Consider the following 21,864-nt stretch of genomic DNA (forward strand, 5'->3'; position numbering starts at 1 on the left):
CAACAAGAGTCTTGTAAAAACAATGAGGGACTTCTCCCCCATCTATAGACAATCTATCATGCTGTCTGGCTGGATTTTAAGAAACTTTAACCCATGAGAGTCCATGTCTTCACAGCCATTATCCAAACAGCAGTGATCTGAATGAGCTGTTCCCGCACACTATACACTGAAATGTCATAATAGTGTGAGTCACAGAGTGACTTACACTATTACAGCGGAAAGCCAGCTATGAATTAGCTGTTTTTTTTGCTGCTAGAACCGTTTTCGAACGTATCTAGAACTATCGAGCTTTTGCAAAAAGCTCGAGTTCTAGTTCGATCTAGAACAGCCCCCAAAATCACTCGAGCCTCGAACCTCGAACCGCGCTCAACTCTAGTGAAGAGTGAAAGGGTGAGAGATATAAGCGGTAAGATATTAGGATTGTTTTTATTTATTTACATCTTATGTTTATTAAGCTTTGGATTTGAAAAGACTTCAGAGCCATTCACAACCTGTCTCCTCCGTACATCTGTGACCTAATCTTCTGGTACTTACCTGCACGTAACCTTTGATCCTCACAAATCTCATTCTCTTCTCCCCTCTTATATCCTCTACCCACATTCACAATCAAGACTTCTCCTGTGCATCCCCCATACTCTGGAACTCTCTGTCACAACATATCAGACTCTCGCCTACCTTGAAAAGCTTCAAAAGGAACCTGATGACCCACCTCTTCCGCCAATCTTACAAGGTGCAGTTACCCTCAGTCTGCTATAGCTCTGCATAACCATCTCCACTCTCACCTACTGTTCCCTCACCCATCCCTTGTAAACTGTGAGCCCTCGCGGGCAGGGTCCTCTCTCCTCCTATACCAGTCTGTGCCTTGTATTGTTTGATTATTGTTCTTCTTCCTATTATGTGCACCTCTCTTCACATGTAAAGTGCCATGAAATAAATGGTTCTATAATAATAATAATAATAATATTACTCTCAATCATGGAGTATATCTTCACTGCCAATCAAATTTCCCATGAAAATCTGCGTGGACAGGTGAATTTTGCCAGATTCACTGATGTCTAATATTGACATGTTGTAAATTTTTTTTCCAGATTTCCACGGAGACTCAATTTGTGATTTTCACTGGTTTTATTGTCACATGCAATCCAGAAGAAAATCTGGAATATTGAGCACTCCATGGATATTATAGTTTTTATCACATTCATTATTCACACAGAATCCTAATTGAAGAGCTGTGGATCAAATATGCGGCAGAAAAAAAGAGTTTCAGATGTTTCTAAAAATCCACAAATTTGTTTACTGCAAATTCTAAGCATGTGAACATGGCATTATAATTATAAACTTTTCTTTTTTTGGCGTTTTGTTTTTTACTATCACTGGAAGTGAAACATGACAAACAAAGAAATTAATATCTTTTTCATTTTTATTTATTATCATTATCAAAAATACAAAGTGCTCAGCACAAATAGGTTGCATGTTACCAGTCAATCTGTTTTGCTTGAATATTTCAGATTTCAGGCACCAATGCCAGGAAATGGTTATAAAATTGCGCACTTGCTTGTTAAAAAATGGCTTTCTTCTGCCACTGACCAATCCTCTGGAAGTTTTGGAATTCCATCTAATGTTTTCAAATTTGGCAAAATGGAGAACACTCTGAAAAATGAAAAATATACGGTAATCATGAAAGATAAATGAATCACAAGCATGAGACAATTAAGCTGGGTTCACACTAAACGACAGCGACAACGACGTCGCTGTTACGTCACCATTTTCGGTGACGTAACAGCGACCTTGTAAGTCGCTGTTATGATCGCTGCTTAGCTGTCAAACACAGCAGAAGCAGCGATCATAAGGTCGCTGTGCTACATGTTCAGAGAGCAGGGAGCCGCGCTTAGCGCTGGCTCCTTGCTCTCCTGCAGCACACATCGGGTTAATTAACCCGATGTGTGCTGCAGCTACATGTCACAGTTCAGAGAGCAGGGAGCCGCGCTTAGCGCTGGCTCCTTGCTCTCCTGCAGCACACATCGGGTTAATTAACCCGATGTGTGCTGCAGCTACATGTCACAGTTCAGAGAGCAGGGAGCCGCGCGCACTGCTTAGCGCTGGCTCCTTGCTCTCCTTGCTACAGTATACATCGGGTTAATTACCCGATGCATACTGCAGCCACATGTCACAGTGCAGGAGCCGGCACTGGCAGCAAGGGCGGCGGAGGCTGGTAACCAGCGTAAACATCGGGTAACCAGGGAAAGGTCTTCCCTTGGTTACCCGATGTTTACGCTGGTTACAGCTTACCGCAGCGGCCAGTGCCGGCTCCTGCTCGCTTCATTTCGTCGCTCTCTCGCTGTCACACACAGCGATGTGTGTGTCACAGCGGGAGAGTGACGACCAAAAAATGAAGCTGGACATTCAGCAACGACCGGCGACCTCACAGCAGGGGCCAGGTCGTTGCTGGATGTCACACACAGCGACAGCGACGGGACGTCGCTGCAACGTCACAGAAAATGGTGACGTAGCAGCGACGTCGTTGTCGTTGTCGCTGTGTGTGACACCAGCTTTATCTGTGCACAGAAGGTAATATCGATTTGCATTTTATCAGTTTGTTGATATTTGGTGCTGATGCAGATGATTTCAATTTAATAAAAATAGTTTTAAGAATTAACTTATAGAAAAACAAACTCAGCTGCAAGAAGAATGTCACTATCATCTACCAAACTGAGAGCAAGGTTTATTTACATACCATATGACGGGGTGGCTTTTACTATGTTTTTCTAAGTTGAAGCAAAACACCATGGTTTAGCAGCAATTTTGGTGAAAAATTATTAACTCCTTAACGACCACGGGTCGTAACAGTACATCCTAAACCAAACAGGTGCAATCACCTGCGGCTGCTGCAGGCAGCCGGCGGTTATCCGCATACATGTCAGCTGATTTGAACAGCTGACATGTGTGCCTAACAGGCATTGGTGGATCTATGATCCACTCGCGCCTGGTAACACCTTAAATCGTGCCGTCAAAATGTGACAGCTCGATTTAAATGCCCGTTGTGGTAAATCTTCACGGCGGCGCCATGATGTGATCACTGTGAGCCGATGGTTGCTATGGTAGCACAGGGTCATGTGATGACTCCTGTAGCTCACATGACTCACTTCCTGTAACAAGCTGCCGAGTGCTGCTTATAACAAGAGATGAGTATTTCTGGTGATCTCAGCTGTGTAGCTGTGATCAACAGAAATGAATGAGCGATCAGACTGCTGATCCTTATAGTGCCCTAGGAGGACTAGTAATATAAAAAAAGTAAAAAAAAGTTTTAAGAAATTAAGTTCAAATCACCCACCATTCGCCCCACTGAAAATTATTAAAGGGTTAAAAAAAGTGTACACACATTTGGTATCGCCATGTTCAGAAATGCCCGATCTATCAAAATATAAAATCAATTAATCTGATCAGTAAACAGTGTAGCAGCAAAAAATTCCAAGTGCCAAAATTATGTTTTATGGTCGCCACAAATGTTGCGCAAAATGCATTAACAGGTGATCAAAACATAGCATCTGCGAAAAAAATGGTACCATTAAAACAGTCAGCTTAACACAATAATACGCAAACAATAAGCCATGACTGAGTCATAGATCCCGAAAAATGAGAACGCTACGGGTTGCGGAAAATAGAGCAAAAACTGGTGCGCCACTTTTTTTGGACAAACATCTGAATTTTTTAACCTCCTAGATAAAAGTAAAGCTATATATGTTTGGTGTCTATGAACTAGTACCAACCTGAGGCATCACACCTACACATCAGTTTCAAAATATAGAGAACACGGTGAATAAAATATCCCCAAATCTCCCCCAAACCATCATGCAATTGCACTTTTTTTGCAATTTTTCTGCACTTGGAATTTTTCTGCCATTTTCCAGTACACTATATGGTAAAATTTATGGATTCATTTAAAAGTACAACTAGTCCTGCAAAAAACAATACCTCATATGGAAATATTGACAGAAAAATAAAAAACTTACGGCTCTCAGAAGGAGAGCAAAAAACCCCCAAATAAAACACGGAAAATCGGCCGGGGGTGAAGAGGTTAAAAATTGTACAATGACAAATTTGATAAATAATACCCAGAGGGTATTCCAGCGATAAGTTATAGTAATATCTACTAGATTGATGGGGGTCCATCCACCGATGCTCACACACATTGCCTGAGCAGAGACTTGTGTTTTCCATTTGATATGGTTGTATTAGCAGTCCCATAGAGATTGGATGAAGCAGCATGGACAGGACGCTACACCATTAAATCAAGAGACACATGTTACCAGTTCTGTGGAGGTCTCATTTGAAAGACCCCCTTCAATCTAGCATCTACCCTATGAATAGGTGATAACTTGATACATCAGAAATCCTCTTTTAATGACATATGGGGCTGTGTTGTGGGAAGCTGTAGATACGGACACTATGGACATCCATATGGAGCATCTTTGCCTTTGGATGAGTGATTTCCATTTGGTATTCCATATCTCATGTGAGTATACAATTTTTTTTTATCACCTAGCATCCGTATGATGTGTTTTATTTCTCAGCAGCTATTATTCTACAATCATTTACAGGACCATTTAATATTCTATGATATAGAATGGTAATGTACAGTGTTTTTCCAAAAATAAGACCTCCCCCAAAAATAAGCCCTAGCAAGGATTTTCAGCATTTTCGGAGCAAAACTTAAATATAAGCCCTCCCCCGAAAATAAGCCCTAGTCGCGGTTCAATAATGAAGTATCCATGCAGCTAACAAAGTTAAAGATACTTCATTATAGACAGCGGACACTTCGCAATCATTCTCACCAGATGCCGAGCAGGAGGCCTTGCAATGGATCGCACACCCACAGACATCATATCACACAATCACCCATCAGATCGCGCACACACTCATCACATCCAATGATACCGATTTCTTCTGGCCTGCAGAATCCTGAGACGCAGTGCGGTGGTATGCAAGGACCTGCGGCTGCGGATGAAATGCTTACAGGATCTGTGATGCGTAACTTCCTCCCATCTTTCCCTGTGGCCGGAGGCATTCTGTACCACCGGTTGCGGTGAGTGACTAGTGAGTGTGTGTGTGTGATCTAATCAGTGATTGTGTGTGAGATCTGATCAGTGATTATGTGTGTGTGATCTTATCGGTGATTGTGTGTGTGTGTGTGTGTGTGTGCGTGATCTGATGTATGCGAGTTTGGCCAGAAACAGGGGAGGCCGGCGTGCAGCATATCTGCTGAGAAGGCCCACCAGAGATCACAGGGAGGACCTGAGAGCTATGCAGACGTCCGGGGTCTAGTAAGTATGAGTCTCCTGGGAAGGGGGGGTTCTGCTTTTTTGAGGGGTAAACTTACCCTCAGCTTTGTTTCTCCAAGAGTAAGACCTACTGCAAAAATAAGTCCTATCACTTTTTTGGTGGCAAAGAAAGTATGACAGTGTCTTATTTTTGGAAAAACACAGTATCTGTGAAAACTGGACGGCATACAGATGGTCCATATGACATCCAATTTTTCTCTCACACACATTGTCTTGAATTGGTGAGTCTCACACATTTTACACGGCCATACTCACCATGCTGTGACTTTTTCCTCAGCCAGGAAAAACTCTCTGATGAGCTCTGCCTCCTTGAATTACATGGGTTTTTTTTGGTGATTTTTTTTCCTTACATTGCACTTGTCCATTTTATACACAGGTGTGAGCGAGGGCTAAGTTTAAAAATTGCAGCTATTTCATCATCGACGGTTAATAGCGGTGATAAGGGAGATCTCAGCTGAACCCCTGCAATCTGCTATTGAGTAGGAGTTTCCAGCATAAAAAAGTCCAAATTATTGGCATATTTTTGTGCACAAGGATGAAATTGGGAGTTATTAAATATGATCACTACTATTCTGTCTTTATAATATATACTATTCTGTCTTTATAATACAGTTAAGTCCAGGAATATTTGGACAGTGACACAAATTTTGGCATTTTACCTGCTTACCAAAACATATTCAATATACAGTTATGTAATCAATATGTGTTTTTAAGTGCATATTCTCAGCTTTAATTTGAGGTATTCAAATCCTAGTTGGAGTAAGGGTATAGGAATTACAGCTCTTTAACATGTAGCTGTCTCTTTTTCAAAGGACCAAAAGTAATTGGACAATTATCTCAAAAGCTCTTAAATGGGCTGCGTGGGCTATTCCCTCATTTATTCATCATGAATTAGGCAGTTAAAAGGTCTGGAGCTGATTCCAGATATGGCATTTGCATTTGGAAGCTGTTGTTGTGAACCTACAATATGTGGTCAAAGGTGCTCTCAATGGAGTAAAAACATAATATTATTGGGCTGGAAAAAAAAATCCATGAGAGAGATAGCAGTAATGTTAGCAATGGCCAAATCGAGAGTTTGGTATATTCTGGAAAAAAAAAATAGCACACTAGGGAGCTTGGGAACTCAAAGAGGCCTGGATGTTCAAGGAAGATAATAGTCGTGGGTGATCACAGAATCCTTTCCTTAGTAAAGGAAAACCACTTCACTACATCCGTCCAAGAGAAGAATACGCTCCAGGAAGTAGGTATTTCAGTATTTAAGTCTACCATAAAGAGAAGACTTCATGAGATCATATACAGAGGGTTCACCACAAGGTGAAAACCATTAATCTGCCTTAATAATAGAAAGAAAGGGGAGCCAGAACGATCCGAGACTGGCATACATCATATAGAAAGTGCAAATTCACGGATTTATTCCAACTGTACTATAATACAAAATGAGATTTTTAGCAAATAATTGATCAATTCTTTGAGCCACCCCTGCCACTTCACGGCAAATCTCAATTGGGGGTCCTACTCTATATTATGTATTTCATGTGCCATGCGGCCTCCTAGGTAAATTAAAAACAGAACCATATTGGAGCACACATACCTGTAACCTATGTATAACTGCTTCCATGTCGCAAAAAGAGGCAACTGTGGATAAAAGGCAGCCCAGGTCCCAGCGTATGTAGCAGACGCCACACACGCCAGGACAATATCAGAACTAGCCTTCACAGTTTTATATTCCTCCTGTTAGTTGCTGTTCACATTCAGCTGCCTCACCCTTTTCCACAGGCAATGCTAATTAAGCACCATACTTGGGTCTGGTCCGCCTTTATTTATGGTTGCTGGTCTGGCACTGTGAAGGTCAGTTCTGACATTGTCCTGGTGTGCGGCGTCTGCTACACACGCTGGGACCTGGCTGCCTTTTATCTGCAGTTGCCTCTTTTTGCGACATGGAAGCGGTTATATATAGATTACAGGTATCTGTGCTTCAATATGGTTCTTCTTTTAATTTTTTTTATCTAGGAGGCCGCATGACACATGAAATAAATAATATAGAGTAGGATCACCCTATTGAGATTTGCCGCGAAGTGACAGGAGTGGCTGAAAGAATTGATCAACTATTTGTTCTCATTTTGTATTATAGTACAGTTGGAATAAATTTGTGAATTCTCACTTTTGTATGATGAATGCCACTCTCAGATCGTGCTGGCTCCCCTTTCCCCCTTAAAAATAGAAATGTCAGATTAGACTTTTTCAAAAAGCGTCTAAGCAAGCCACCCAGTTCTGGAATAGCATTCTATGGAAAGATTAAACTAAGAACAACCTGTACCAAAATAATGGGAAGAAGAAAGTATTAAGAAGGCTTGGAGCGGCTCTTAATCTAAAGCACGCCACATCCACTGCTAAACATGGTGGAGGCAGTTTGATGGCCGGGCATGCATGGCTTCCAATTACACTTAGTCACTAGTGTTTATTGATGATATGACTGAAGACAAAAGCAGACGGATGAATTCTGAAGTGTACAGGGCTTTACTTTCTGCTCAGATTCCACCAAATGCAGAAAGGTTGATTGAAGGCGCTTGACCATCCAGATGGACAATGACCCAAAACATACTGCGAAAGCAACCGAGGAGTTTATTAATTCATAGAAGTGGAATATTCTGCAATGGCCTAGTCAATCAACAGATCTGAACTACATTGAGCTGTATCTCACATGCTTAAGAGACACCTTAGGGCAGATTTACCCACTCACAAGCAACAACTGACGTCAGCTGCAGTAAAGGCCTGGCAAAACATCACAAAAGAGGAAACTCAACATTTAGGGACATCCATGGCTTCCAGACTTCAGGCAGTTATTGCCTGCAAAGAATTCTCTACAAAGAATTAAAAATGAACATTTTATTTATGGTAAAGTTAATTTGTCCTTGTTACTTTTGAGTCCCTGAAATAAGGAGGCTTTGTAAAGAAATGGTTGTAATTCCTAAACGTTTCATAGGATATTTTTGTTTAACCCCTTTAATGACACGTAAAAGTCTACACTTCAGTTGCATCTCAGTTGTATCATTTTGAATAAAAAATAGTGGCATGCAGAGCCACAAATCATGAAGATACAGTCACTGTCCAAATATGTCCGGACCCAACTGTGTATACCATTCTGTCTTTAAATAATTTAGAAAACAGATTTTGAAACACTGTAATAGAATTTTCAGCCTTATTGAAGGAGAGTCCTCTGTTTAGTATCCTGGTGTAATAACCAGAACAAAGACCATTGACAACTCATTAATTTTGGTGAAAACTCTGTAATGTATAACTGACCTGCAGTGGTTTCCCGCAAAGATTACAAAATATTGTTGGGCGCATCAAACTAGACCCTACTAATTAGGTTATCATTAGAGGATGCTTCTAATTATATAGTTGTTATATAAAAATGGACTTCCCCTATAAAACTGTTGTTGAGTCATTGGCTGTAGCGGTCACATACTTGTCCTGTTAGAGCAGAGCATGGAGACAGGTGGGAGACCCAAGCAGCATTGGAACCGAAGAAGGTGGAATCAAGAATACAAATATTATTTAGAGTAGACCCTGGATTTTGTGAACACAATTTCTATTGGACTGTACTTTTTTAGTAATTGTTAGAATTTGTCATCTGAATATGGTCAATATTGAATATGGTCACTTAGAATAAAAAGCATAAAGCAACGCAAAACACCACAAAATGAGTTCATTCCAAATAAGTACACTAGAGTTCCTAACAACTCACCGTAGTCTGTAGTCTTCCAAAAACTCACAAGGATTTGACTTTAGGACAAGTGACTCTAGTGGAGAATGCTTCAGGTCTACAAGCCCACTTAAAGACTCAATGTTATTCTCAGCAAGTGACAAGTGCAGGATTGCAGGAAGCTTTGGCAGCTGCTTAAAGGACCTAAAGTGATTTTTGCTTAAATTTAACTCTTTGCACCTGTAAAAACCAAAACCACTGTATTATTTTCAACAGAAATTAGGAATGTGTGGAAAGTTAACCTCAATGAATGGAAATTAATTTACTGAACAATCCAAAATGCTAACAGGAGCCCTGAAACCCCTGGAAGATCAGAACATTTGTGGCTGTAAAGAGTTTGTACAAAATTATCAAATTATCCCTTATCATTATACAAGAGAGGACTTATTCATCACTGGTGGTCTGAGTGGTGGGACTCCAGTCATCTGGAGAATAGGACCCTAACTATCTAAGCCACAGTGACAGCACCAGTAAAGTGAATGAGATTTTTAATGTTTTTTGCAGTGTTTTTCACTCATTTAAATGAATGAGAAAGAAATGCAAAAAAAATAAATAAATAAAAAAGCAAATGGGAAAAAGCATAAAAAACATGCATATTTTATTTAGCGTTATTCCTGCTGACTGGTTATTGCCACAGAAATATCTGCACAAAAACTGGTGTGTGCATACTTTAATGGTATGGTGTAGGTCCTAAGCAAAGTCCTGGCTGTGCTATTATAGTGTGGGTCAACGAAAGGTTAATGACCACCTACAGAGTACTGCCACTAATCAATACAGGAACTTCACTATTGCTGCAAATGGTAAAAATGTAGGGTACTCAGTGTTTTTTGATCCAAAAGTGCAAAAGCCATATGACTACATCAAGGTGTAACTAAATATGAAATATAGCTGGTCCTGATCACTTGCCAAGCCTCATCTGAATGGAGAAATTAAAGAAAACTAACTAAAACCTTTCTTTGAAGAATATGTAGATAAGGTCACCCCCCACCACTACTAATGTATACTATAAAAAAGAAATAAATAATAATAGGGCTCACTCACCTTTAGTATTAAATTACTATACATGTGCACTAAGGGCAGACATATCATTGATGCAACCTCTGGGGCCGCACAGGAGCCCAAGAGGTAATGGGGCTCATTTCTACCTCTAAAACAGGTGTAATTGGGTATTTCGATGAGCTTTTGAGCTGCAAAGGGCCAATATACTGCCCTTGCACAAGGGCCCTCTACGCGTTAACTAAGTATCTTTTGTTTTTAACGTTTACAGCAATATTAGAGGTGATGTATACATTAGTCACTGTGTGCTGAAGCATTGTGTGTCTATAGGTTTGTATATTGACCACATAGTATATATTCCAGCTGAGCAATTAATTCAATTCTAAAGAAGTGCAGGTCCTAATTTTTTGGGGGGGGTTTTTGCACATAAGGCTACTTTCACACATCAGTTTTTTGGCATCAGGCACAATCCAGCGTGTGCCTGATGCAACAGATCCGGCTCAGAATATGCAAATACGGATGCGCCGAATCCTTTTTTCGGTATACCAGATCCGTCAAAAAACGGATCCGCCGCATCCGTTTTTGCATCTGTTTGTCCGTTTTTTTTTCCGGATCCATTTTTTTACAATAAATTGGAGCATGCTCAGTTTAAAAAAACGGATCCGGTGGCCGCATCAGGTTTTTGCCACATTATGATGGATACGGCGTCCATAGGCTTCCATTGTAAATCATGCCGTATCACGCCGGATCCGGTGCGATGCGTTTTTTTGTCAGAGACTAAAAACGTTACAAAAGATGTTCCATCCGGCCGCCGCATTAGCCAATTACACCGGATCCGGCAAAAGCCGGATGCAACGCAATGACATCCAGCACAATCAGGCACTGATACAAATCAATGGGGCTAAAACGGATCCGGCGCTGGATCCGTTTTATCCGTTTTTTTCCGGATTGTGGCTGATGGAAAAAAACTGATGTGTGAAAGTACATGATGTGTAAAATACATTTTGTCATGGCTACAAAAACTGCTTGAATAATTGTATTGACACAACATGACTGTACCAATTAACTAAAGATTGGTCATAAAAAGAGATATTTGGCTTTCGGGTGAAATCTCAGTATGATCCTAAAATGCACTCTGACTTTTCCAGATAAATTTAATGTGACCTTCTCTAAACTTTTCAATGCACATGTCCAACTGTTCAATGTTTCACTATATTGTGCACAACTTGCTATTCTCTAACAAGGAGCTTAATGGCAAAATTCACTACAGGTGATTTTGTGATTTAATTAGAATTGGTATTTAAACAGTCTTCCTCATCATGTTGGTCACATTTTGACATAATGAGAAGAAGAAAATAACAAACAATTGATCAGCAGTAACTCCCCATTGTGAGGCGTCAAGCAGGATGTTCTCAGACAGAAGTGGCAAATGAATTTAGAGTGTCACAAAGTGTCATCAGCAGGTTGCAACAGAGAGACAGAGAGACTTAAATCCCTATCCATGAGCAATCATCTGCATTTACTCTGATATCAAACTCTTTTTAGTTATTTAATAGCCAGTTAGCATGCATGAGTAGCGTACCTTGGCAATCGAATGGCACTCAAGTCTTTTAATGAGTTGTCAACCAACCAAAGTCTTTCAATTCTTATTAAACGTCGAAGAATACGGTGAAAGTTGTTTTCTTGGTAAGGATCCCCAAGATCTTGATAAGACAGATTTATATTCTGCAAATGAGCAAGCACAAGTCAATCACAGGGTTGGATTCCCACCATTCGACCTTCCTCACCCCATTCTTGATTTTCATCGTTCAGTCAACCCATTTCTCATGTTTTGCAATTTGCTTTCCTTCTGACGAATTTATATACCAGCCATAAATAAAATGTAGGGCAAAAAACGATTCCCAGTGAAATTGAAATTATATTATACTATGAAAAACAGCAATATATAATTTTCACGGAAATATATTATTTCTAGGAGATTTTGGAGATTTATCATACTCCCTAACAAGCTGCTAAAAGTTCCACTTCAGCTGCTCTCAGAGAAAATTGGATTTCTTTATAACAATCACGGCTTACGTTCCAAGTCATTTGCACATAGTCAGTCATGGTTTACAGTTTGTTATGTATGAATTCATTGTAAGGAGACAGCGCTGAAGCTGGAGTCTTCTCGGCTCCCTGGGGCGGTCTACAACACCTTGTAGTGCAAAGCTTTGCAACCTCTGTCTGCACCAGTGAAGGCAACCAGCCACTGAGGCATGTCATACTGGCTTTATTGTCTCTAATGGTTTCCAGCTCTCCGACTCCAGACAGCTCTTTGTTTTACATATATATTTCAAGGAATGTTACACTGTGTTCAGACCAGCAAAGGCCAATTTCTGTCTCCATGGAGTGCTAAAACATGATAAAATATCACTTGCAATGCATTGTGAGCATGTTTAACAGACTGAAAACTTGCAAAGGCTGTCTGCCCTGGAAAAGTGCTCGGTTCTCGTGCATCAAGTGACACCATTCTTACCTTCCCTTGTATCTTTTCAGTCATCACTATGCAGTGAGAGTATCTACTTAATACATTATGAAGAAGCCTAAATACAGAAGCCCTATTTATCCGATCATAATAATCCAATGATTGAACCCTTAGGTGACATATTCACTTTTAATTTTTCGTCTTCTTTAAACGTCTCTTCAGTATGTCATTGGTCATGAAATTGTTAAACGCATTTTCCCATCTCCAAGATCCTATAAACATAATAATAAAAATAATAATAATATTAGCAAATACCTCCAATTAGAAATGTAGTATAGTTCTTCTGGTATAACCATGTCTCTTTCCTCATGTGCAGGGCATTGCAACTTAGGTACCAATGGTTACGTTCACTCATACAGTGACAGTTAGTTGCTTGTGGTCCTAACCATGGATACGTAAGCTGTAATGCCCTGCATATGAGGTACGAGACTCAGCTACATCAGGAGAACTATACTATATTTCTAATTGGAGGTGTTTGCTAATATTATTATAATATTATTATTATTATTATTATTAATAATAATAATAATAATATCATACCTACTACATATTGGGACAGGATCTTGGAGATGGGGAAATGCCATTAACCCCTTCATGGCTAATGACGTACTGGTACGTCATCGGTCATGTTGTGGTAATCACCGCTGGCTGCTACGGTGAGCTGGCGGTGATCCCTGCACATGTCTGCTGATTTGAACAGCAGACATGTGCGGCTAACAGGCCCGGGTGGATTGCAGATCCACCCACGCCTGCTTGCCACTTAGATCTCGCTGTTAAATATGACAGTGTAATTTAAATGGCTGCGTCACTGAGTCCCAGATCCCGAGAAATGGGAATGCTACGAGTCGTAGAAAATGTTGCCAAAAGCGCAATTCTTTTTTATGGACAAACCTCTGAAATTTTTCTCACCCCTTAGATAAAACTAAAAGTTTTCATGTTTGGTATTTACGAACTTGTACCAACCTGAGGCATCACACTGACACATCATTTTTACCATATAGTGAACACTGTGAATAAAATACCTCCAAACAATTGTGCAAATGGCACTTTTTTTGCAATTTCACTGCACTTCGAATTTTTGTCCTGTTTTCCAGTACACTATAAGGTAAAACAAATGGTTTTATTCAAAAGTACAACTCGTCACATAAAAAAATAAGCTCTCATGTGGCAAGACTGATGGAAAAATAAAAAAAAGTTACAGCTCTTGGAAGAAGGGGAGCAAAAAACATAAATGGAAAATCTTGAAGGGAGATTAATTTTTTTCTCATCGACACAGCCGTATGGGGCTTGGTGTTTGCAGGACAAATTGTAGCTTTGAATTACACAATTAGTTTGATAAAGCGCTGAGGAATATGTTAGCGCTATATAAAAATAAAGATTTATTTATTTATTTATTTATTTGATCAGAATATGTACAGAAAAAAGGAAAAAAAAAACAATTGTTGTGAAATGGTGAAATAGACACAATTATGCCTTTATTTTTTGGGTGTATTTTTAATTGTATGGTTTAAAATGCCCTGACAACATTATTCTTCAGGTGCATATGTTGATACCAAACTTATATGTTATTTTATTATTATTATTTGAATGAATACAAATTTTGCACTTTGAAAAAAAAAATTGTCACGCTTTGCACAGACTCATAAGTTTAATTAATTTTTCCATAGTTGCCCTGTAAGTGCAGGAATTTTTATAGGTACCATTCTGTGGTAAATGCAATTCACTTTATTACAGTTTTGGGGGAGGTGTGGTGACCAAAAATTGCCAATTCTGACATTATTTTTTTTTTTACATCTATAGTTTTGATATTCTGGATTAAATAAATTGACATTTTGACAGGTGGACTTTGTTATACTTTCATGTGTATTTTTTTTTTTTATTACTTTATATTTGGATGGGGAAAAAAGAGTTTCTTCCCTCACTGTGATCGAGTCATGTTAGATTGGCCCTAAGCTGTGTGAGATAGGGAAAACAGATCATGAGCACCAGTGATGACAATGACAGGGACTGATATCTGGCAATATCTGTACAGTATGGTGGTATATGTTGGTATGAAAAAGAAAGTCCGAAGGCAAAAAAAATGTTGCGTGCACACACCATAAATTAAACATGATAAGTGTGACTGAGCTACCAATGTGATTAGGAGAAAAATATGATAATTCATACCAATTTACCATCCACATGTGAACCACAAAGGGGTAGTTGCAGCTCAGCAAGGTGGATGTCCCACACAAAGCCACTTTCTTGCCACCAGTGGGGGGGTAGGTGGTAAGGGTGTTACTTCGTAAAGCTGTTAAGGGGGCTTTAAACACTACGATATCGTTAATGTTTTATCATCGGGCTCACGTCGTTAGTGACATCTGGCGTCATTAACGATATCGCAGCGTGTGACACTTATGTGCGAACTAAAACGATCGCAAAAGAGTCCAAAATCGTTTGCCGCGGAGAGGTCATTCTAAAACAAAAAATCGTTTACCTCTCATTAGCAATGTTGTTTGTCGTTCCTGCGGCAGCACACATCGCTGTGTGTGACACCGCAGGAGTGAGGAACATCTCCTTACCTGCCTCCACCGCCAATGCAGAAGGAAGGAGGTGGGCGGGATGTTATGTCCCGCTCATCTCCGCCCCTCCGCTTCTACTGGACGCCTGCCGTGTGACGTCGCTGTGATGCCGAACGACCAGCCCCCTTAGAAAGGAGGCGGATCGCCGGCCAGAGCGACGTCGCAGGGCAGGTGAGCCGTGTAGCGGGGGAGCGCGATTTTGTGCGCGACAGACAGCGATATGCCCGTGTCGCACAAACGATGGGGGCGGGTACCAATATCGCTAGCGTGTAAAGCCCCCTTTAGCATACTAAATTGATACAATCCATCCATGTAAGAGAACAAAAGACTCCAATCTAAAAGTATGTTTAAAGCTTCTGAAAAATTCTGTCTTCAGGCACAGTTTGTTGTAAAACACTTTTTCTGGGTCTAGGGCTAAATCTTCACTGCTGCCCTGGTCTCTATTGTTTGTCTGCAGCGCTGGCATCGGGTTGACAGAGCTGTAGCCAATGACTGAGCTCATAGGCTGTAATGATTGACTGCAGTGCTGTAGATGTGTCACTGGACTGGGGCAGTAGCAGAAATTCAGCACTGGACGGACCTGTGGAAGGTAATTAAAGGACAGGTTTTTTTGTTTATTTTTTTTAACATACTGCGTCTAGGAACAGAACTTTTCAGAAATCCTCTTTGAAGTTTTGTATACCAACCCCAACTGTATTTGAAGATCAATCACAAACAAGGTGATGAATTAGGTGGACATTTCAACCAAAACATCTATGTAAACATTGGTTGGGAAAAAAGAATCACTGAATTTAAAGGGAAGGTGTCGTCCAAAAAAAAAAAACTGAAAAAATGTAAAGTATTAAGGGTACTTTCCATGCTGCGATATTGGTACCGATATCGATAGCGAGTGTACCCGCCCCCGTCGGTTGTGCATCACGGGCAAATTGCTGCCCATGGCGCACAACATCGCTAACACCCGTCACACAAACTTACCTTCCCTGCGACGTCGCTCTGGCCGGCTATCCGCCTCCTTTCTAAGGGGGAAGTTCGTGCGGCGTCACAGCGACGTCACACGGCAGCCGCCCAATAGCATAGGAGGAGCGGAGATGAGCGGCCGGAACATGCCGCCCACCTCCTTCCTTCCTCATTGCCGGTGGACGCAGGTAAGGAGATGTTCGTCGTTCCTGCGGTGTCACACATAGCGATGTGTGCTGCCGCAGGAACGACGAACAACATCGTACCTGCAGCAGCAACGATATTTGGAAAAGGAGCAACGTGTCAATGAGCAATGATTTTTCACGTTTTTGCGTTCGTTGATCGTCGCTCCTTGGTGTCACACGCTGCGATGTCGCTAACGGCGCCGGATATGCGTCACTAACGATGTGACCCCGACAATATAGCGTTAGCGATGTCGCAGCGTGTAAAGCACCCTTTAATGTTTTAATGTTTTGTTTACATATTATTATTTTTTTTAAATTGATCAAAATATAAACAAAATTGAAAAAGTTTGATATTTTCCACTCTTAAACACTATGGGGAGTAGCTGCTGAAATCCTACTTTAGAAATACTGTAGAACTAGCTCACATTACAACTGTAGTAAAAGAGGACAGAATCTGCTCTCCTATGTGTGATGTCACTTCGCCCCCTCCTTTTCTGGGTGTTTCCAAAAAGATAAGAGAGAATGAAGTTTAGGATCACAGTGCGGAGCTATTTTGATGGTGACCGCAAAGTGATCCTAATGTCTAAAGTATCACCAAGGACAGCTGCATAGTGCTCCCCAATTAGCGCTCTGCACGCCCCGGTACAGCAATGCTCTGCTGCACGCACACCTGCCTGCAATGCTCTGCAGCACACCCTCCTGCAATGCTCTGCCACCCGCACGCCTGCAATGCTCTGCCACCTGCACGCCCGCAATACTCTGCCGCATCCACGCCCGCATGCAATACTCTGCCGCCCACACGCCCGCAATACTCTCCCACACACCTGCAATGCTCTGCCGCACACACACCTGTGTATACAGCGCTCCTCAGTATACTGTGCTCTGCTGAGCTGAGGAGCGAAGGGCCGAGGTGAACACACAAGAGTGGGGGGAGCGGTGACGGAAGGGGGAGTCTCGGCAGCGGGGAGAACGTTGGGGGGAGAGTAGCGGTGGTGGGGGAGCAGAGGGGGGAGGGTAGTGGCGGCGATGGGGAGAGCAGGGGGGGAAGGGTAGCTGGATGAGTCTCTACACCACACCCTGGATGAGGCTCTACACCACACCCTGGATGAGTCTCTACACCACACCCTGGATGAGTCTCTACACCACACCCTGGATGAGTCTCTACACCACACCCTGGATGAGTCTCTACACCACACCCTGGATGAGTCTCTATACCACACCCTGGATGAGTCTCTATACCACACCCTGGATGAGTCTCTACACCACACCCTGGATGAGTCTCTATACCACACCCTGGATGAGTCTCTATACCACACCCTGGATGAGTCTCTATACCACACCCTGGATGAGTCTCTACACCACACCCTGGATGAGTCTCTATACCACACCCTGGATGAGCCCCTATACCACACCCTGGATGAGCCCCTATCTCCATCCCCATTTTTACGACTTGCTTTGGCAGTGCCAATATGTACTTGGTCCTGTCACTAAAGCAATATTTAATTGAACTGTCAGACCAGGGTGGTGTCAAGTTACACCTCCCATTATATTCTATGTGTATAGGAGAGGGGACAGGAGGAACAAGGAGCATTCAGCTCAATGAGAGATAGACAAACACAGATAGAACAAGCTGCAGATTCAAACAGCTGTCTGACCACACTGTAAAGCTGGATTCACAGCCACAGAGCTCAGTACTGCTACATGTACAATTATACTATGCATAGTATGGTTGGCCAGATATGTTATGATAATGTACTGTAGACACACATGACAGTCTATTTTAAAATGACAGGTATGCTTAAAAAGTAGAGAACAGTCTGTTGATTTATTATTATTATTAATAATAATAAAAATATTATTATTATTATTATTATTATTACTACTACTAGTGGCTGTGTCTAATCCTCTTTTATATTTTTAATTTTTTGTTTTAAATTCACAAGTGATTTATGGATATTGCATAGCTTATAGAGCAATCATCTGTTAGTGCTCCCGTAGACTGGTGGACTGTAATCGAGGCAGGAGATACATTATATATGCCTATGATGCCACAGATCCTAGTAGATTTCACCTCCAGGAAATAAGAGTTGAGTATCCAGCCTTACCAGACAATTCTCCCAGTTTTCTTGCAGTCTCTGCTGCCATATCTCTTTATCGTTCGTTTGTGTCCTTTCTTGGAATAGATGAGCCTCTCCTCTTATTACAAGTTCATCCTCCGTCGGCCCTTTGTTCATATAAAATGTATATACATGTTAAAGAAAGAACAGTTACACGGTATTCATCTGCTAATAATAATAACCCAAGCCTTACATGGTTTAGCTTGAGTGGATAAACATTTTTGTAAGAGTTTAGCAAATGCCTTTTGCAGATAAGAGGCTTCTTACTTTACCTTCTCTCACTCTAGGACAGCGAATTTGAGTCCCCTGTACATCATGTTCTTTCAGCTTGTGCCAAGTTAGATATTTGAACGCGTCACATGGAAGCTTTAAATACGGAGAAGAAAGAGCTAATTATGTTTTGAAGTGTTTTCATGTGCATTCACAGAACACTTGAAAATGATTAAACCACGGAAAGCAACACCTTGAAATCACCAAAGTCGCACAAGGACAATTGAGATTAAGTATGCAAGTAAAAGTTACCTCTGTCTTGATTTAAAGAAGAACTAAATGACGGCATTCAGCACGGGCAACTTATAGCGTCTGACGCGAAAATTCATATAATCAATCTTTATTACTTAGATGAGGTTGGAGAATTGGATGATAACAAAGCTCACTATGCTTTGTGGCATCAAAATACGACTCCCGAAAACACATACGGATACAAGGGCTCAGCACACATCTCTCCTATTCTCTATGCTGTGGGTATCATAAAACATAATAAATTACAAAAAGCAGAAGGCAATAAACAGCTTGTCCCCCTTATTGTAAATCATACTTAAAAGAGCTCATGTTAAAACTATAAAAAGAGAAAGATAAGAAGAGAGACTTCCCCACAGTGACCCCACCAAGGCCGGGACTGGGGCGCACACATCTGGATTAATCCTACAGGGGTCCTGAGGGGGATTACGGAGGGTGGGCATCTTTTTGGTTTATTATTTGTAATAGGTCAGAGCCCACTGAAACATCATTTTGATATTTTGATTATCTGTATTAAACCCTGGATAAACCCATTTAATAGTGGTCTCTTCCCTATTTCCTATTTATTACAGATTGTAAGCTTATCCGCAGATAATGACTTTTGTGGACACTATTTTATTAGTCTTCACCCCAGGGCCTTCTATGTATGGAAAATAAAATTATAATATACTCTGTAAAACACCAAGGAAATTAATGGCTCTATATACAGTACAGACCAAAAGTTTCAAAGAGTTTTCTTTATTTTCATGACTCTGAAAATTGTAGATTCACATTGAAGGCATCAAAACTATGAATGAAAATATGTAGAATGAAATACTTAAAGTGTGAAAAAACTGAAAATATGTGTTATATTCTAAGTTCTTCAAAGTAGCCACCTTTTGCTTTGATTACTGCTTTGCACAGTCTTGGCATTCTCTTGATAAACTTCAAGAGGTAGTCACCGGAAATGGTCTTCCAACAGTCTTGAAGGAGTTCCCAGAGATGATTAGCACTTGTTGGCCCTTTTGCCTTCACTCTGCGGTCCAGCGCACCCCAAACCATCTCGATTGGGTTCAGGTGACTGTGGAGACCAGGTCATCTGGCGTAGCATCCCATTACTCTCCTTCTTAGTTAAATAGCCCTTAAACAGTCTGGAGGTGTGTTTGGGGTCATTATCCTGTTGAAAAATAAATGATGGTCCAACTAAACGCAAACTGGATGAAATAGCATGCCACTGCAAGATGCTGTGGTAGCCATGCTGGTTCTGTATGCCTTCAATTTTGAATAAATCCCCAACAGTGTCACCAGCAAAGCACCCCCACACCATCACACCTCCTCCTCCATGCTTCACAGTGGGAACCAGGCATGTAGAGCCCATCCATTCACCTTTTCTACAAAGACACGGTGGTTGGATCCAAAGATCTCAAATTTGGACTCATCAGACCAAAGCACGGACTTCCACTGGTCTAATGTCCATTTCTTGTGTTCTTTGGCCCAAACAAGTCTCTTCTGCTTGCTGCCTGTCCTTAGCAGTGGTTTCCTAGCAGCTATTTTACCATGAAGGCCTGCTGCACAAAGTCTCCTCTTAATAGTTGTTCTAGAGATGAGAAGGTGTGTCCAAACTTTTGGTCTGTATTGTAGGTACTGTAAATAATTACTGTATACTAGTAAGTTGCCCTCAATTTCAATGGGTTTCCTGGCTTACAGCATAACAGTAGGGTGTCCCTATCAGGGGCACAAGTCTACTTGCTAAAACCAGGGTTCTCAGCCAGGGATTTGTTATGCCTCAGATAAATGGCCATTAAATTCAATAGTTTCACCATACAATTTAGAGTCTGTGGCTTATATGAGACCCCCATATTCATACTGTGCTCCAGTGGGACTCACAATCCAATTTGTTTATATAAAGGATACACAGAGACCAATTACCTTAAAAGCAAACAATTTATTAAATTTAATATTTTTTTTTAGCTTATTTATATAGTATTAATTCAACAGCACTTTACAGACACTATCATGACTGTCCCCATCGGGGTTCACAATCTGAATCCCCTATCACTAAGTCTTTGGAGAGTAGGAGGAAATCGTAGACCCCAGAAGAAACCAACATAAGCACGAAGGGAACATACAAACTCCTTGCTGATGGTGTCCTTGGTGGGTTTTGAACACAGGACCCAAGTGCTGCAAAGCAAGAGTGCGAACCTCTGAGCCACCATGCCGCCCATATACAGTTGAAACCAGATGTTTACATACACTATCTAAAAAGACATATATTCATGTTTTTCTCAGTTCACAATTCTCTTCCTGAGATCATGGCTGATTTCTTTTGACTTTCCCATGACGCTACACAAAGAAGCAGTGTGTTACAGGTGTGCATTAAAAAATATCCACAGGTGTGTCTCGAATCAACGCAGATGTTGTCAATAAACCTATCAGAAGCTTCCAAAGACATGAAATCATCATATGGGCTGTCCCATAGGCCTAGCACTCTTAGTGCATGTAATGAAATGTATGTAAACTTTTGTCTTTGCAAAAAGTAATAAAAATGCCTTAAAACATTCTCTCTCTCTCACTCATTATTCTGGCATTTGGCAAATATATATAATTTTGGTTCCTAATTGACCTAAAACGGGAAAAGTTTATTCTAATTTCATGTCAGATAGTGAGAAAAGCATGGAGATGTGTCTTTTTCTTTGTATGTAAACTTCTGTTTTCAACTGTATGTATAGAGGTATATACAGTGTGTCCACCCATATCCTGTCCACTGCCATTAACTTGAGAATGGTGGCAGCTATAGGAATAGAAGTGGTGTCTAGGTATAGTAAAGTAGCCATGCGCTACGCAATGAAATCACCTATAGCGCCACCTGGTGGAAAACAATGGAGTTAGCTTTTTTATCTCGAAGACGGAACGAGATAGAG

At 41.0% G+C, this 21,864-nt stretch overlaps 1 protein-coding gene across 1 annotated transcript in view; it reads right to left on the reverse strand.

The window, feature by feature from the left end:
* Nucleotides 1–1,402: 1,402 nt before the first annotated feature.
* The window catches only part of LOC142295459 (uncharacterized), a 56,558-nt gene continuing 36,096 nt past the window's right edge, over nt 1,403–21,864 (reverse strand). The window contains exons 3-7 of the mRNA XM_075338559.1: nt 18,718–18,811; nt 18,434–18,552; nt 11,684–11,826; nt 9,088–9,285; nt 1,403–1,650 (exon numbers count right to left, since the gene is read on the reverse strand). Coding sequence (XP_075194674.1) covers nt 1,536–1,650; nt 9,088–9,285; nt 11,684–11,826; nt 18,434–18,552; nt 18,718–18,811 — 669 coding nt within the window. The 3' untranslated portion in view covers nt 1,403–1,535. The remainder of the gene's footprint in view (nt 1,651–9,087; nt 9,286–11,683; nt 11,827–18,433; nt 18,553–18,717; nt 18,812–21,864) is intronic.

The sequence above is a fragment of the Anomaloglossus baeobatrachus genome, chromosome 3 (genome assembly GCF_048569485.1).
Source record: "Anomaloglossus baeobatrachus isolate aAnoBae1 chromosome 3, aAnoBae1.hap1, whole genome shotgun sequence".
In the NCBI taxonomy this organism is placed as follows: Eukaryota; Metazoa; Chordata; class Amphibia; order Anura; family Aromobatidae; genus Anomaloglossus; species Anomaloglossus baeobatrachus.